At 35.1% G+C, this 19,091-nt stretch overlaps 1 protein-coding gene across 1 annotated transcript in view; it reads left to right on the top strand.

The window, feature by feature from the left end:
- LOC133615322 (epithelial membrane protein 2-like) overlaps positions 1-19,091 on the top strand; it is a 42,527-nt gene extending 23,436 nt beyond the window's left edge. The window contains exons 4-5 of the mRNA XM_061973837.2: positions 15,510-15,650; positions 15,722-19,091. Of these exons, the coding sequence (XP_061829821.1) occupies positions 15,510-15,650; positions 15,722-15,882 (302 nt within the window). The 3' untranslated portion in view covers positions 15,883-19,091. The remainder of the gene's footprint in view (positions 1-15,509; positions 15,651-15,721) is intronic.

The raw sequence follows: 19,091 nt of genomic DNA, 5'->3' as shown, positions 1-19,091 counted from the left end.
AGTCACGATTTTATAAGAAAACTTAACATTTTTGGCTATATTATAATAATAATCGGAATTTTACTCTCCAAACTATGACATAAGTCCTCATTTTACTCAAAATATGTCACTCAAACAGTATATGACAAATGTCACCATTTTGCATTAAAAAGTAATAATTTTACATAAAAAAAGTAATAATTTTACTAGAAAATATTGCAATATTACAGAAACAGAAAGAATATGAGAAATTGTTCCAAATTTTATGGGAAAAAAAGTCGACACATTGTGAGAAAAAGACTGCTTTTAGTAAATGTTTTTATTTTTTGTTTGTAATTGGTTTTTAATCTTCACCATTTACTTCACATTATTACAGTATGTCTCTATATACATATATATATATTTTTTTTACATTTATTTTGGCCAAAGGGGGTGCATTTCAATTTCTTACACACACTTGTTATTTCATATGTTGACCAGAGAGTAAAAAAGCTTGTTGTGAAAAATGAGTGGGAATTTCACAAGAAAAACTTAGAATTTTGACAGTGTTTTAATAAAAGTCGTCATTTTACGCAACGCAAGTCAAAATTTGACAGGAAAAACGGAACATTTCTGCAATATTATGATAAAAGTTGGAATTTTACTCAATAACAGTCACACTTTTACAGGAAAAGCTTAACATTTTGGCAATTTTATGAAAAGAGTCAACATTTCACTCGGCAAAAGTCACAATTTTATAAGAAAACTTAAAATCTTTGGCTATATTATAATAATAATCGGAATTTTACTCTCTAAACTATGACATAAGTCCTCATTTTACTCAAAATATGTCACTCAAACAGTATATGACAAATGTCACCATTTTGCATTAAAAAGTAATAATTTTACATTAAAAAAGTCATAATTTTACTAGAAAATATTGCAATATTACAGAAACAGAAAGAATATGAGAAATTGTTCCAAATTGTATGGGAAAAAAGTCGACACATTGTGAGAAAAAGACTGCTTTTAGTAAATGTTTTTATTTTTTGTTTGTAATTGGTTTTTAATCTTCATCATTTACTTCACATTATTACAGTATGTCTCAATATACATATATTTAAATTTTTTTTAAATGTATTTTGACCAAAGGGGGCGCATTTCAATTTCTTACACACACTTGTTATTTCATATGTTGACCAGAGAGTAAAAAAGCTTGTTGTGAAAAATGAGTGGGAATTTCACAAGAAAAACTTAGAATTTTGACAGTGTTATAATAAAAGTCGTCATTTTACGCAACGCAAGTCAAAATTTGACAGGAAAAAACGGAACATTTCTGCAATATTATGATAAAAGTTGGAATTTTACTCAATAACAGTCGCACTTTTACAGGAAAAGCTTAACATTTTGGCAATTTTATGAAAAGAGTCAACATTTTACTCGACAAAAGTCACAATTTTATAAGAAAACTTAACATTTTTGGCTATATTAGAATAATAATCGGAATTTTACTCTCCAAACTATGACATAAGTCCTCATTTTACTCAAAATATGTCACTCAAATGTCACCATTTTGCATTAAAAAGTAATAATTTTACATAAAAAAAGTCATAATTTTACTAGAAAATATTGCAATATTACAGAAACAGAAAGAATATGAGAAATTGTTCCAAATTTTGTGGGGAAAAAAGTCGACACATTGTGAGAAAAAGACTGCTTTTAGTAAATGTTTTTATTTTTTGTTTGTATTTGGTTTTTAATCTTCATCATTTACTTCACGTTATTACAGTATGTCTCTATATACATATATTTTAATTTTTTTTTAAATTTATTTTGGCCAAAGGGGGCGCATTTCAATTTCTTACACACACTTGTTATTTCATATGTTGACCAGAGAGTAAAAAAGCTTGTTGTGAAAAATGAGTGGGAATTTCACAAGAAAAACTTAGAATTTTGACAGTGTTATAATAAAAGTCGTCATTTTACGCAACGCAATTCAAAATTTGACAGGAAAAACGGAACATTTCTGCAATATTATGATAAAAGTTGGAATTTTACTCAATAACAGTCGCACTTTTACAGGAAAAGCTTAACATTTTGGCAATTTTAAGAAAAGAGTCAACATTTTACTCGACAAAAGTCACAATTTTATAAGAAAACTTAAAATCTTTGGCTATATTATAATAATAATCGGAATTTTACTCTCTAAACTATGACATAAGTCCTAATTTTACTCAAAATATGTCACTCAAACAGTATATGACAAATGTCACCATTTTGCATTAAAAAGTAATAATTTTACATTAAAAAAGTCATAATTTTACTAGAAAATATTGCAATATTACAGAAACAGAAAGAATATGAGAAATTGTTCCAAATTTTGTGGGAAAAAAGTCGACACATTGTGAGAAAAAGACTGCTTTTAGTAAATGTTTTTATTTTTTGTTTGTAATTGGTTTTTAATCTTCATCATTTACTTCACATTATTACAGTATGTCTCTATATACATATATTTTAATTTTTTTTTTTACATTTATTTTGGCCAAAGGGGGCGCATTTCAATTTCTTACACACACTTGTTATTTCATATGTTGACCAGAGAGTAAAAAAGCTTGTTGTGAAAAATGAGTGGGAATTTCACAAGAAAAACTCAGAATTTTGACAGCATTATAATAAAAGTCGTCATTTTACGCAACGCAAGTCAAAATTTGACAGGAAAAACTGAACATTTCTGCAATATTATGATAAAAGTTGGAATTTTACTCAATAACAGTCGCACTTTTACAGGAAAAGCTTAACATTTTGGCAATTTTATGAAAAGAGTCAACATTTTACTCGACAAAAGTCACAATTTTATAAGAAATCTTAAAATTTTTAGCTATATTATAAAAATAATCGGAATTTTACTCTCTAAACTATGACATAAGTCCTCATTTTACTCAAAATATGTCACTCAAATAGTATATGACAAATGTCACCATTTTGCACTAAAAAGTAATAATTTTACATAAAAAAAGTCATAATTTTACTAGAAAATATTGCAATATTACAGAAACAGAAAGAATATGAGAAATTGTTCCAAATTTTGTGGGGAAAAAGTCGACACATTGTGAGAAAAAGACTGCTTTTAGTAAATGTTTTTATTTTTTGTTTGTAATTGGTTTTTAATCTTCATCATTTACTTCACATTATTACAGTATGTCTCCATATACATATATTTTAATTGTTTTTACATTTATTTTGGCCAAAGGGGGCGCATTTCAATTTCTTACACACACTTGTTATTTCATATGTTGACCAGAGAGTAAAAAAGCTTGTTGTGAAAAATGAGTGGGAATTTCACAAGAAAAACTTAGAATTTTGACAGTGTTATAATAAAAGTCGTCATTTTACGCAACGCAAGTCAAAATTTGACAGGAAAAACGGAACATTTCTGCAATATTATAATAAAAGTTGGAATTTTACTCAATAACAGTCGCACTTTTACAGGAAAAGCTTAACATTTTGGCAATTTTATGAAAAGAGTCAACATTTTACTCGACAAAAGTCACAATTTTATAAGAAAACTTAACATTTTTGGCTATATTATAATAATAATCGGAATTTTACTCTCTAAACTATGACATAAGTCCTAATTTTACTCAAAATATGTCACTCAAACAGTATATGACAAATGTCACCATTTTGCACTAAAAAGTAATAATTTTACATTAAAAAAGTAATAATTTTACTAGAAAATATTGCAATATTACAGAAACAGAAAGAATATGAGAAATTGTTCCAAATTTTGTGGGAAAAAAGTCGACACATTGTGAGAAAAAGACTGCTTTTAGTAAATGTTTTTATTTTTTGTTTGTAATTGGTTTTTAATCTTCATCATTTACTTCACATTATTACAGTATGTCTCTATATACATATATTTTAATTGTTTTTACATTTATTTTGGCCAAAGGGGGCGCATTTCAATTTCTTACACACACTTGTTATTTCATATGTTGACCAGAGAGTAAAAAAGCTTGTTGTGAAAAATGAGTGGGAATTTCACAAGAAAAACTTAGAATTTTGACAGTGTTATAATAAAAGTCGTCATTTTACGCAACGCAAGTCAAAATTTGACAGGAAAAACGGAACATTTCTGCAATATTATGATAAAAGTTGGAATTTTACTCAATAACAGTCGCACTTTTACAGGAAAAGCTAACATTTTGGCAATTTTATGAAAAGAGTCAACATTTTACTCGACAAAAGTCACAATTTTATAAGAAAACTTAACATTTTTGGCTATATTATAATAATAATCGGAATTTTACTCTCCAAACTATGACATAAGTCCTCATTTTACTCAAAATATGTCACTCAAATAGTATATGACAAATGTCACCATTTTGCATTAAAAAGTAATAATTTTACATAAAAAAAAGTAATAATTTTACTAGAAAATATTGCAATATTACAGAAACAGAAAGAATATGAGAAATTGTTCCAAATTTTGTGGGAAAAAAATCGACACATTGTGAGAAAAAGACTGCTTTTAGTAAATGTTTTTATTTTTTGTTTGTAATTGGTTTTTAATCTTCATCATTTACTTCACATTATTACAGTATGTCTCTATATACATATATTTTAATTTTTTTTTACATTTATTTTGGCCAAAGGGGGCGCATTTCAATTTCTTACACACACTTGTTATTTCATATGTTGACCAGAGAGTAAAAAAGCTTGTTGTGAAAAATGAGTGGGAATTTCACAAGAAAAACTTAGAATTTTGACAGTGTTATAATAAAAGTCGTCTTTTTACGCAACGCAATTCAAAATTTGACAGGAAAAACGGAACATTTCTGCAATATTATGATAAAAGTTGGAATTTTACTCAATAACAGTCGCACTTTTACAGGAAAAGCTTAACATTTTGGCAGTTTTATGAAAAGAGTCAACATTTTACTCGACAAAAGTCACAATTTTATAAGAAAACTTAAAATCTTTGGCTATATTATAATAATAATCGGAATTTTACTCTCTAAACTATGACATAAGTCCTAATTTTACTCAAAATATGTCACTCAAATGTCACCATTTTGCATTAAAAAGTAATAATTTTACATGAAAAAAGTAATAATTTTACTAGAAAATATTGCAATATTACAGAAACAGAAAGAATATGAGAAATTGTTCCAAATTTTGTGGAAAAAAGTCGACACATTGTGAGAAAAAGACTGCTTTTAGTAAATGTTTTTATTTTTTGTTTGTAATTGGTTTTTAATCTTCATCATTTACTTCACATTATTACAGTATGTCTCTATATACATATATATATATTTTTTTTACATTTATTTTGGCCAAAGGGGGCGCATTTCAATTTCTTACACACACTTGTTATTTCATATGTTGACCAGAGAGTAAAAAAGCTTGTTGTGAAAAATGAGTGGGAATTTCACAAGAAAAACTTAGAATTTTGACAGCGTTATAATAAAAGTCGTCATTTTACGCAACGCAAGTCAACATTTGACAGGAAAAACGGAACATTTCTGCAATATTATGATAAAAGTTGGAATTTTACTCAATAACAGTCGCACTTTTACAGGAAAAGCTTAACATTTTGGCAATTTTATGAAAAGAGTCAACATTTCACTCGGCAAAAGTCACAATTTTATAAGAAAACTTAAAATCTTTGGCTATATTATAATAATAATCGGAATTTTACTCTCTAAACTATGACATAAGTCCTCATTTTACTCAAAATATGTCACTCAAACAGTATATGACAAATGCCACCATTTTGCATTAAAAAGTAATAATTTTACATAAAAAAAGTAATAATTTTACTAGAAAATATTGCAATATTACAGAAACAGAAAGAATATGAGAAATTGTTCCAAATTTTGTGGGAAAAAAGTCGACACATTGTGAGAAAAAGACTGCTTTTAGTAAATGTTTTTATTTTTTGTTTGTAATTGGTTTTTAATCTTCATCATTTACTTCATATTATTACAGTATGTCTCTATATACATATATTTTAAAATTTTTTTTACATTTATTTTGGCCAAAGGGGGCGCATTTCAATTTCTTACACACACTTGTTATTTCATATGTTGACCAGAGAGTAAAAAAGCTTGTTGTGAAAAATGAGTGGGAATTTCACAAGAAAAACTTAGAATTTTGACAGTGTTATAATAAAAGTCGTCATTTTACGCAACGCAATTCAAAATTTGACAGGAAAAACGGAACATTTCTGCAATATTATGATAAAAGTTGGAATTTTACTCAATAACAGTCGCACTTTTACAGGAAAAGCTTAACATTTTGGCAGTTTTATGAAAAGAGTCAACATTTTACTCGACAAAAGTCACAATTTTATAAGAAAACTTAAATTTTTTGGCTATATTATAATAATAATCGGAATTTTACTCTCTAAACTATGACATAAGTCCTAATTTTACTCAAAATATGTCACTCAAACAGTATATGACAAATGTCACCATTTTGCATTAAAAAGTAATAATTTTACATTAAAAAAAGTAACAATTTTACTAGAAAATATTGCAATATTACAGAAACAGAAAGAATATGAGAAATTGTTCCAAATTTTGTGGTAAAAAAGTCGACACATTGTGAGAAAAAGACTGCTTTTAGTAAATGTTTTTATTTTTTGTTTGTAATTGTTTTTTAATCTTCATCATTTACTTCACATTATTACAGTATGTCTCAATATACATATATTTTAATTTTTTTTAAAGGTATTTTGGCCAAAGGGGGCGCATTTCAATTTCTTACACACACTTGTTATTTCATATGTTGACCAGAGAGTAAAAAAGCTTGTTGTGAAAAATGAGTGGGAATTTCACAAGAAAAACTTAGAATTTTGACAGTGTTATAATAAAAGTCGTCATTTTACGCAACGCAAGTCAAAATTGGACAGGAAAAATGGAACATTTCTGCAATATTATGATAAAAGTTGGAATTTTACTCAATAACAGTCGCACTTTTACAGGAAAAGCTTAACATTTTGGCAGTTTTATGAAAAGAGTCAACATTTTACTCGACAAAAGTCACAATTTTATAAGAAAACTTAACATTTTTGGCTATATTAGAATAATAATCGGAATTTTACTCTCCAAACTATGACATAAGTCCTCATTTTACTCAAAATATGTCACTCAAATAGTATATGACAAATGTCACCATTTTGCATTAAAAAGTAATAATTTTACATAAAAAAAAGTAATAATTTTACTAGAAAATATTGCAATATTACAGAAACAGAAAGAATATGAGAAATTGTTCCAAATTTTATGGGGAAAAAGTCGACACATTGTGAGAAAAAGACTGCTTTTAGTAAATGTTTTTATTTTTTGTTTGTAATTGGTTTTTAATCTTCATCATTTACTTCACATTATTACAGTATGTCTCTATATACATATATTTTAATTGTTTTTACATTTATTTTGGCCAAAGGGGGCGCATTTCAATTTCTTACACACACTTGTTATTTCATATGTTGACCAGAGAGTAAAAAAGCTTGTTGTGAAAAATGAGTGGGAATTTCACAAGAAAAACTTAGAATTTTGACAGTGTTATAATAAAAGTCGCCATTTTACGCAACGCAAGTCAAAATTTGACAGGAAAAAAACGGAACATTTCTGCAATATTATGATAAAAGTTGGAATTTTACTCAATAACAGTCGCACTTTTACAGGAAAAGCTTAACATTTTGGCAATTTTATGAAAAGAGTCAACATTTTACTCGACAAAAGTCACAATTTTATAAGAAAACTTAACATTTTTGGCTATATTATAATAATAATCGGAATTGTACTCTCCAAACTATGACATAAGTCCTCATTTTACTCAAAATATGTCACTCAAATGTCACCATTTTGCATTAAAAAGTAATAATTTTACATAAAAAAAGTCATAATTTTACTAGAAAATATTGCAATATTACAGAAACAGAAAGAATATGAGAAATTGTTCCAAATTTTGTGGGGAAAAAAGTCGACACATTGTGAGAAAAAGACTGCTTTTAGTAAATGTTTTTATTTTTTGTTTGTAATTGGTTTTTAATCTTCATCATTTACTTCACATTATTACAGTATGTCTCTATATACATATATTTTAATTTTTTTTTACATTTATTTTGGCCAAAGGGGGCGCATTTCAATTTCTTACACACACTTGTTATTTCATATGTTGACCAGAGAGTAAAAAAGCTTGTTGTGAAAAATGAGTGGGAATTTCACAAGAAAAACTGCGAATTTTGACAGTGTTATAATAAAAGTCGTCATTTTACGCAACGCAAGTCAAAATTTGACAGGAAAAATGGAACATTTCTGCAATATTATGATAAAAGTTGGAATTTTACTCAACAGTCGCACTTTTACAGGAAAAGCTAACATTTTGGCAATTTTATGAAAAGAGTCAACATTTTACTCGACAAAAGTCACAATTTTATAAGAAAACTTAACATTTTTGGCTATATTATAATAATAATCGGAATTTTACTCTCTAAACTATGACATAAGTCCTAATTTTACTCAAAATATGTCACTCAAACAGTATATGACAAATGTCACCATTTTGCATTAAAAAGTAATAATTTTACATAAAAAAAGTCATAATTTTACTAGAAAATATTGCAATATTACAGAAACAGAAAGAATATGAGAAATTGTTCCAAATTTTGTGGGAAAAAAGTCGACACATTGTGAGAAAAAGACTGCTTTTAGTAAATGTTTTTATTTTTTGTTTTTAATCTTCATCATTTACTTCACATTATTACAGTATGTCTCTATATACATATATTTTAATTTTTTTTTACATTTATTTTGGCCAAAGGGGGCGCATTTCAATTTCTTACACACACTTGTTATTTCATATGTTGACCAGAGAGTAAAAAAGCTTGTTGTGAAAAATGAGTGGGAATTTCACAAGAAAAACTCAGAATTTTGACAGTATTATAATAAAAGCCGTCATTTTACGCAACGCAAGTCAAAATTTGACAGGAAAAACGGAACATTTCTGCAATATTATGATAAAAGTTGGAATTTTACTCAATAACAGTCGCACTTTTACAGGAAAAGCTTAACATTTTGGCAATTTTATGAAAAGAGTCAACATTTTACTCGACAAAAGTCACAATTTTATAAGAAAACTTAAAATTTTTGGCTATATTATAATAATAATCTGAATTTTACTCTCCAAACTATGACATAAGTCCTCATTTTACTCAAAATATGTCACTCAAACAGTATATGACAAATGTCACCATTTTGCATTAAAAAGTAATAATTTTACATAAAAAAAGTCATAATTTTACTAGAAAATATTGCAATATTACAGAAACAGAAAGAATACGAGAAATTGTTCCAAATTTTGTGGGAAAAAAGTCGACACATTGTGAGAAAAAGACTGCTTTTAGTAAATGTTTTTATTTTTTGTTCGTAATTGGTTTTTAATCTTCATCATTTACTTCACATTATTACAGTATGTCTCTATATACATATATTTTAATTAAAAAAAAAAAGTATTTTGGCCAAAGGGGGCGCATTTCAATTTCTTACACACACTTGTTATTTCATATGTTGACCAGAGAGTAAAAAAGCTTGTTGTGAAAAATGAGTGGGAATTTCACAAGAAAAACTCAGAATTTTGACAGCGTTATAATAAAAGCCGTCATTTTACGCAACGCAATTCAAAATTTGACTGGAAAAACTGAACATTTCTGCAATATTATGATAAAAGTTGGAATTTTACTCAATAACAGTCGCACTTTTACAGGAAAAGCTTAACATTTTGGCAATTTTATGAAAAGAGTCAACATTTTACTCGACAAAAGTCACGATTTTATAAGAAAACTTAACATTTTTGGCTATATTATAATAATAATCGGAATTTTACTCTCCAAACTATGACATAAGTCCTAATTTTACTCAAAATATGTCACTCAAACAGTATATGACAAATGTCACCATTTTGCATTAAAAAGTAATAATTTTACATAAAAAAAGTAATAATTTTACTAGAAAATATTGCAATATTACAGAAACAGAAAGAATATGAGAAATTGTTCCAAATTTTATGGGAAAAAAAGTCGACACATTGTGAGAAAAAGACTGCTTTTAGTAAATGTTTTTATTTTTTGTTTGTAATTGTTTTTTAATCTTCATCATTTACTTCACATTATTACAGTATGTCTCTATATACATATATTTTAATTTTTTTTTAAATGTATTTTGGCCAAAGGGGGCGCATTTCAATTTCTTACACACACTTGTTATTTCATATGTTGACCAGAGAGGGAGCACTTTTAAAACCGACACACACTCAGTTAAAAAAAAATCCCACCCAGCAGGGGTGTGAATGAGACATTCTCTAATAGATGCAATGGTTTTCTGTTTTGGGACTACGGATGATGTTTGATAAGAAATTATCGAGTTTGAGCCCATTATCAAATCCTCTTATCGAACCGATTCCTTATTGATTCTCTTATCGAATCCAGATAGGTTGTTGTATATGGAAAAAAACACAATATTTGGTTTAACAGAAGCTCACTTTTATTTTATAAGAAAAAACAAAATAAAATAAATAAATAAATATTGACTGTTACCCCCATAAAAAAAAAATATATATATATATTGACTGTTGTATATTAAGTGGGATTTTTCAGAAAAACAAATATATACAGTAACACAAAAACAACCTGTCTCTGTGATCACTATAGGTGTATAAATAATAATATAGTGTTAAATAAAATCAGTCCCTTAGGCACAAAACTGAAAATAATACAGCTCTCCAAAAAGTGCACTCCTGCTGCTATTGGAACATACTAACTACACACACTATGACACTAAGAACACCACAGTCATCAATCAACAATTCTTCCCCCTTACATGAGAGAGAAGCCTGGCAATAATTGCATATTGCCTGTTCTGCCCTCACTATACGTGTTGAGCTTATACAGCTAACAAACAATCCAAAGCAGATTAATCCATTTAGGCTCTTTATTGTTGTTGATCTTGCTTTGTCTTTTCCTTTTGTCTTGCACTGGACTGTTATTTTTTATTTTTTTTAAACTGAAATACACACAATGACAAATGTATAAGCTATGTGATTCAATTAACGTACTGAAATGTAATACACAATATGTAAATATTAGCTTCACACAAATATACAGTACTATCATCAAACAAATACTTCCGAGTGTTGAAACTATTTCGATGGTGGAAATACAGGAGTGACAGCCATTTTTAAGTCCTCAAAACATCCATTGAAACAGTGCACAAAAATCGTTTTTCAATAAACATCTTAGTATCAAACTTAACCACTTTCCACCTTAATATTGAGTTACATCCATCCATCCATCTTCTTCCGCTTATCCGAGGTCGGGTCGCGGGGGCAGCAGCCTAAGCAGGGAAGCCCAGACTTCCCTCTCCCCCGGCCACTTCATCCAGCTCCTCCCGGGGGACCCCGAGGCGTTCCCAGGCCAGCCGGGAGACATAGTCTTCCCAACGTGTCCTGGGTCTTCCCCGCGGCCTCCTACCGGTCGGACGTGCCCTAAACACCTCCCTAGGGAGGCGTTCGGGTGGCATCCTGACCAGATGCCCGAACCACCTCATCTGGCTCCTCTCCATGTGGAGGAGCAGCGGCTTTACTTTGAGCTCCCCCCGGATGACAGAGCTTCTCACCCTATCTCTAAGGGAGAGCCCCGCCACCCGGCGGAGGAAACTCATTTCGGCCGCTTGTACCCGTGATCTTGTCCTTTCGGTCATGACCCAAAGCTCATGACCATAGGTGAGGATGGGAACGTAGATCGACCGGTAAATTGAGAGCTTTGCCTTCCGGCTCAGCTCCTTCTTCACCACAACGGACCGATACAGCGTCCGCATTACTGAAGACGCAGCACCGATCCGCCTGTCGATCTCACGATTCACTCTTCCCTCACTCGTGAACAAGACTCCGAGGTACTTGAACTCCTCCACTTGGGGCAAGATCTCCTCCCCAACCCGGAGATGGCACTCCACCCTTTTCCGGGCGAGAACCATGGACTCGGACTTGGAGGTGCTGATTCTCATCCCAGTCGCTTCACACTCAGCTGTGAACCGATCCAGTGAGAGCTGAAGATCCTGGCCAGATGAAGCCATCAGGACCACATCATCTGCAAAAAGCAGAGACCTAATCCTGCAGCCACCAAACCAGATCCCCTCAACGCCTTGACTGCGCCTAGAAATTCTGTCCATAAAAGTTATGAACAGAATCGGTGACAAAGGGCAGCCTTGGCGGAGTCCAACCCTCACCGGAAACGTGTCCGACTTACTACCGGCAATGCGGACCAAGCTCTGGCACTGATCATACAGGGAGCGGACTGCCACAATCAAACAGTCCGATACCCCATACTCTCTGAGCACTCCCCACAGGACTTCCCGAGGGACACGGTCGAATGCCTTCTCCAAGTCCACAAAACACATGTAGACTGGTTGGGCAAACTCCCATGCACCCTCAAGGACCCTGCCGAGAGTATAGAGCTGGCCCACAGTTCCACGACCAGGACGAAAACCACACTGTTCCTCCTGAATCCGAGGTTCGACTATCCGGCGTAGCCTCCTCTCCAGTACACCTGAATAAACCTTACCGGGAAGGCTGAGGAGTGTGATCCCACGATAGTTGGAACACACCCTCCGGTTCCCCTTCTTAAAGAGAGGAACCACCACCCCGGTCTGCCAATCCAGTGGTACCGCCCCCGATGTCCACGCGATGCTGCAGAGTCTTGTCAACCAAGACAGCCCCACAGCATCCAGAGCCTTAAGGAACTCCGGGCGGATCTCATCCACCCCCGGGGCCTTGCCACCGAGGAGCTTTTTAACTACCTCAGCAACCTCAGCCCCAGAAATAGGAGAGCCCACCTATTACATAAGTTACATAAACAAGTTAAACGGTTTACTTACAGACTTATCTTTTCCAAGGCTTGTAAGAGCTACCACAACTTGTCTACTTCTCAATCGTCTCAACCCGGAAGTGGCCAGACTAATGACGCGTAGTATTTTCATCTCGCCACAAGGTGTCAGTAAGAGTCGACAATCAAATGGGCATAACATTGCAGGTCCCACAGGGCATTTCCTGTACGTGGGAAGGCATTCGTTCCCAGGGATTCAAAAAAAAGAACCAACTCTTTCTCTTTACTATAGTGGCCTCGATAACGGGAACCGGTTCTCAAAAAGGGATTTGAGTTCATGGGATCGGGAGGACCGATTTCGAACATCATCCCTAATTGGGACCATGATTTATGTCATCACTTGTTCCTCGGTTCTCATATGGACGACACTTTTCCTTGTTGATGTCTCAAGAAGGGTAGAAATACAAGAACACACACACACACACACACATGTTGCACAGAGCAGGCTGCGGGGGGACCTGTATGTACGCACTAGAGATGCGCGGATAGGCAATTTATTTAATCCGCAACCGCGTCAGAAAGTCGTCAACCACCCGCCATCCACCCGATGTAACGTTTGATCAGAACTGCACCCGCCCGCCATCCGCCCGTTGTTATATATCTAATATTAATTAAAAAAAAAAAAAGGGTAAAAACTACGCGAATTGCACCTTGTGCAGACAAGATTTTTCGATCGGACACGGACGAATTAGCGATGTAAAAGACCACGTTGGGACAAAAAAACACAAGTCTAATGCCGTTGCTAGCGATACAAGTGGAAAACTTTCAACGTTTTTCGTCGCCCAAACAGATTCTTTGGATGTGATAAATGCCGAAGTTTTATTTACGGAGGCAATAATTGAGCATGGACTTCCAATCGCACTGGCTGATCACATGGAACAGTTAAATGTTTGTAATGCAACCTTTAAAATTCATTACGCGGTGATCGCGATCCCAAAAATAAACTTTTCTTGCATGATAATATCCAGAAAAGTTCGCTTTATATTACTATAGAGTCCTTTTAACGAATGAGTTTGATGGTTTATCACAAACCTTAAATGAAAGAAGTCCTTTGTTCTCCTGCACCATGCGTGCGCTTTGGCCTTGCTTCGTGTTTGGTGCGCAATCCTGTCGGCTGTATTTCACAGCACGACATACTGTTAAAAGTGTTTATACTATTTATACTTTCAATTAACAAATTGAAGTCTTGTGAAAGGTTGACAGGATAACTGGCATTAACTGTCAAAATAATTTCAAACTATTGAAGTTAGCTTACAGAATAAACATGTCAATCAACCCATATGATTTTTGCTGTAATATTTTTGTTTTGAAAAGTCACTGCGACTGATAGAAAAGTGATGGTTTTAGCAACATTTTAACCTGTCTGAATGCTAATAATCATTTTTGCGTCGGGGGGCGAAGCCCTGAACCCTCCACCAGGACTTTGTCCTGGACCTACCGGGGCCTGCGGCCCTTGGACCCTGGCTACTAGGTTTTAATGATTTAAAAGTTGGCAGGTATGGTGAGGTTATAAAGCTTTTGCCTGTTAAAGAAAGGAGACTGATCCAATGCAGTACAGACTTGCGCGTGCCACGCTGTCACGACCCAGACGCACACCAGTGCGCAATCATATGGGAGCCGCGCTGAGCGCACCTCCAAGCGCGTCTCGCTGCCGGCGACGGCCAGGTATGGGCCCACGCTCCAGCGCCATCCATTTTCAGGGCTAGTTGATTCGGCAGGTGGGTTGTTACACACTCCTTAGCGGGTTCCGACTTCCATGGCCACCGTCCTGCTCTCTATATCAACCAGGGTGAGCCCCCCACCCCTTTCGTGAGCGCACTGCGCGCGGAGTGACCCCTGTTACGCGCCCCCGGCAACAGGGGTGGCGGGCAGGTAAGCTGCGCGGGCGGAGCGCGCGGAGTGACCCATGTTACGAGCCCCCGGCCACGGGGGTGGCGGGCAGGTAAGCTGCTTACCTGCTGCGCGTGACGCCGGCCGCGGCGAAGGCGGACGAGGCGGGGTGTCGGTGCGGTGGGCGCGGTGGTGACCCTGGACGTGCGTCGGGCCCTTCTCGCGGATCGCCTCAGCTAAGGCTCCCGGTGGGGCCCTCTCGGGGGAAGGGGCCTCGGTCTCGGACCCCGGCGAGGCGTCCCTTCTCCGCTCCGTAAAAGTGTCCATCTCTTTCTTTTTTTTCCCTTCTGTTGTGGCATATGCAGCAGGTGCCTGCTCGTTTTTCGTATGTGGGTAACAACATTTAACTATGTATATATATTTCCCAATTGGTTTAACTGCCACCCGCAAAAAAAAAAAAAAAAAAAAAAAAAAAAATCTAATTAATCCTCCCGACCCGACCCGCGCCCGGATAAAATCTTATTTTTTTAAATTTCATCCGCCCGATCCGCGGACTCCGCGGTTGTGTCCGCAAACCGCGCATCTCTAGTACGCACACACCTTTCCTCCCACCGCAACAATGAAGTGTTCTCCCAAACGTGCCTGCAAGTCCCTTCCTGCCGAATGATCTCACCTCCAACTTTGTTTTCCATCCAAGCCCGAGTCAAACATTGGCCAAGGCCGGTGTAGCAACGACCAGTGTTTTACATATTGTGCTCTCTGGCTCCCCCTGCAGACTACCTCCAGGCGGTGCAAGCCACCTCAGTGCTGGCCTGCATCTTCTCCATCCTGGGCATCTTCGTGTTCGCCGCACAGCTCTTCACCTTGAAAAAGGGAGAGCGCTTCACCATCTCCGGCGTTTTCCAAGCCCTGGCCTGTGAGTCGGACGCCGTCCCTCAGAGCCGACCGTCTTCTCCCGCCACTTTCTAACGTGCGTCTGTTTCCCAGGCCTGTGCATCATGATCGCCGCCTCCATCTACACCGACCAATTCCACCTGGACGAGAGCGTGGGTTCCTACGGCCACTGCTACATCCTGGCGTGGATCTCCTTCGCCCTCACCTTCATCTCCACCATCATTTACTTTGTGCTACGCAAGAAGACCGCGTGATCGCCACGCCGGAGCTAAACTCCGTTTGACTGGATCTCTTCTTTTAGGCACACAAAAAATGATTTTGGTAACTGAGCAATTGCAGACTGTAACATTCTTAAAAGACAGCGCCGATCAATTGATGGAATATTCTTTTTTTTTTTCTTTTTTTTTTTCTCGGAACATAAGGCGCACCAGCAGGCACAAGGCATTGATACAACATTGATTATGCGTACGTGTCCTTTAGAACGGACTTTGAAACAACAGGGAAAAATAGTTGTATTTGTACATTGAGACAACGTTGATGTCGAACGTTGGATCCACGTTGTTGGAAAATGACCAAAATTCAATGGTCAAAAGCATCAAACGTCAAATCAACGTCGTGAAAAAGCACGTTGTTTCAACGTTGTATTTGTGTTGTAGAATACTGGTTAGAAAATGACCAAAATTCAATGGTCAAATCAACGTCAGAACCTGACATTGATTGAACGTCGTCATAAAGCATGTTGTTTCAACGTTGTATTTGTACCGTGGAATATTAGTTGGGAAATGACCAAAATGACGTCAAACGTCAAATCAACGTCGTCAAAAAGCATGTCGTTTCAACGTTGTATTTGAGTTGCAGAATATCGGTCAGAAAATGACCAAACTTCAATGTCAAATCAACGTCAGAACCCCGACGTTGATGAAATGTCGTCAAAAAGCATGTTGTTTCAACGTTGATTATTGGTCGGGGGATGACCAAAAATCTACGTCACAATCTAACATTGATTAAACGTAGTCAAAAAGCATGTTGTTTCAACGTTGTATTTGTGTCGTTGATTGTTGGTCGGGAAATTACCAAAATTCAACGTCAGTATCCGACATTGAATAAACGTCGTCAAAAAGTATTTTGTTTTAACGTTGTATTCGAGTTGCAGAATATCGGTCAGAAAATGACCAAACTTCAATGTCAAATCAACGTCAGAACCTGACATTGATTAAACGTCGTCGAAAAGCATGTAGTTTCAACGTTGTATTTGTGTCGTTGATTGTTGGTCGGGAAATTACCAAAATTCAACGTCAGGATCTGACATCGAATCAACGTCGTCAAAAAGCATGTTGTTTCAATGTTAGGTTTGTGTCGTAGAATATTGGTCGGGAAATGACCAAATTTCAATGGTCAAGTCAACGTCACAACCTGACATTGATTAAACGTCGTCGAAAAGCATGTTGTTTCAACGTTGTATTTGTGTCGTTGATTATTGGTCGGGAAATTACCAAAATTCAACGTCAGTATCCGACATTGAATAAACGTCGTCAAAAAGCATTTTGTTTCAACGTTGTATTTGAGTTGCAGAATATTGGTCAGAAAATGACCAAACTTCAATGTCAAATCAACGTCAGAACCCCGACGTTGATTAAATGTCGTCAAAAAGCATGTTGTTTCAACGTTGATTATTGGTCGGGGAATGACCAAAAATCTACGTCAGGATCCAACATTGAATAAACGTCGTCAAAAAGCATGTTGTCTCAATGTTGGGTTCGTATTGTGGAATATTGGTTGGGAAATGACCAAATCTCAATGGTCAAGTCAACGTCACAACCTGACATTGATTAAACGTCGTCAAAAAGCATGTTGTTTCAACGTTGTATTTGTGTCGTTGATTATTGGTCGGGAAATTACCAAAATTCAACGTCAGTATCCGACATTGAATAAACGTCGTCAAAAAGCATTTTGTTTCAACGTTGTATTTGAGTTGCAGAATATTGGTCAGAAAATGACCAAACTTCAATATCAAATCAACGTCAGAACCCCGACGTTGATTAAATGTCGTCAAAAAGCATGTTGTTTCAACGTTGATTATTGGTCGGGGAATGACCAAAAATCCACGTCAGGATCCGACATTGAATAAACGTCGTCAAAAAGCATGTTGTTTCAATGTTAGGTTCGTATTGTGGAATATTGGTCGGGAAATGACCAAAATTCAATGTTAAATCAACGTCACAACCTGACATTGATTAAACGTCGTCGAAAAGCATGTTGTATTTGTGTCGTTGGTTATTGGTCGGGAAATTACCAAAATTCAACGTCAGTATCCGACATTGAATAAACGTCGTCAAAAAGCATTTTGTTTCAACGTTGTATTTGAGTTGCAGAATATCGGTCAGAAAATGAATCAAACTTCAATGTCAAATCAACGTCAGAACCCCGACGTTGATTAAATGTCGTCAAAAAGCATGTTGTTTCAACGTTGATTATTGGTCGGGGAATGACCAAAAATCTACGTCAGGATCCAACATTGAAAAAACATAGTCAAAAAGCATGTTGTTTCAATGTTGGGTTCGTATTGTGGAATATTGGTCGGGAAATGACCAAAATTCAATGTTAAATCAACGTCACAACCTGACATTGATTAAACGTCGTCGAAAAGCATGTTGTTTCAACGTTGTATTTGTGTCGTTGATTATTGGTCGGGAAATTAGCAAAATTCAACGTCAGTATCCGACATTGAATAAACATCGTCAAAAAGCATTTTGTTTTAACGTTGTATTTGAGTTGCAGAATATCGGTCAGAAAATGACCAAACTTCAATGCCAAATCAACGTCAGAACCCCGACGTTGATTAAATGTCGTCAAAAAGCATGTTGTTTCAACGTTGATTATTGGTCGGGGAATGACCAAAAATCTACGTCAGGATCCGACATTGAATAAACGTCGTCAAAAAGCATGTTGTTTCAATGTTAGGTTCGTATTGTGGAATATTGGTCGGGAAATGACCAAAATTCAATGTTAAATCAACGTCACAACCTGACATTGATTAAACGTCGTCGAAAAGCATGTTGTTTCAACGTTGTATTTGTGTCGTTGATTATTGGTCGGGAAATGACCAAAATTCAACGTCAGTATCCGACATTGAATAAACATCGTCAAAAAGTATGTTGTTTCAATGTTAGGTTTGTGTCGTAGAATATTGGTCGGGAAATGACCAAATTTCAATGGTGAAATCAACGTCACAACCTGACATTGATTAAACGTCGCCAAAAAGCATGTTGTTTCAATGTTGGGTTTGTATTGTGGAATATTGGTCGGGAAATGACCATAATTCTACGTCAGGATCCGACATTGAATAAACGTTGTCAAAAAGCATGTTGTTTCAATGTTAGGTTCGTATTGTGGAATATTGGTCGGGAAATGACCAAAATTCAATGTTAAATCAACGTCACAACCTGACATTGATTAAACGTTG

The sequence above is a fragment of the Nerophis lumbriciformis genome, linkage group LG22 (genome assembly GCF_033978685.3).
Source record: "Nerophis lumbriciformis linkage group LG22, RoL_Nlum_v2.1, whole genome shotgun sequence".
NCBI classification, from domain to species: domain Eukaryota; kingdom Metazoa; phylum Chordata; class Actinopteri; order Syngnathiformes; family Syngnathidae; genus Nerophis; species Nerophis lumbriciformis.
This window is presented reverse-complemented; position numbering and strand designations above follow the sequence as displayed.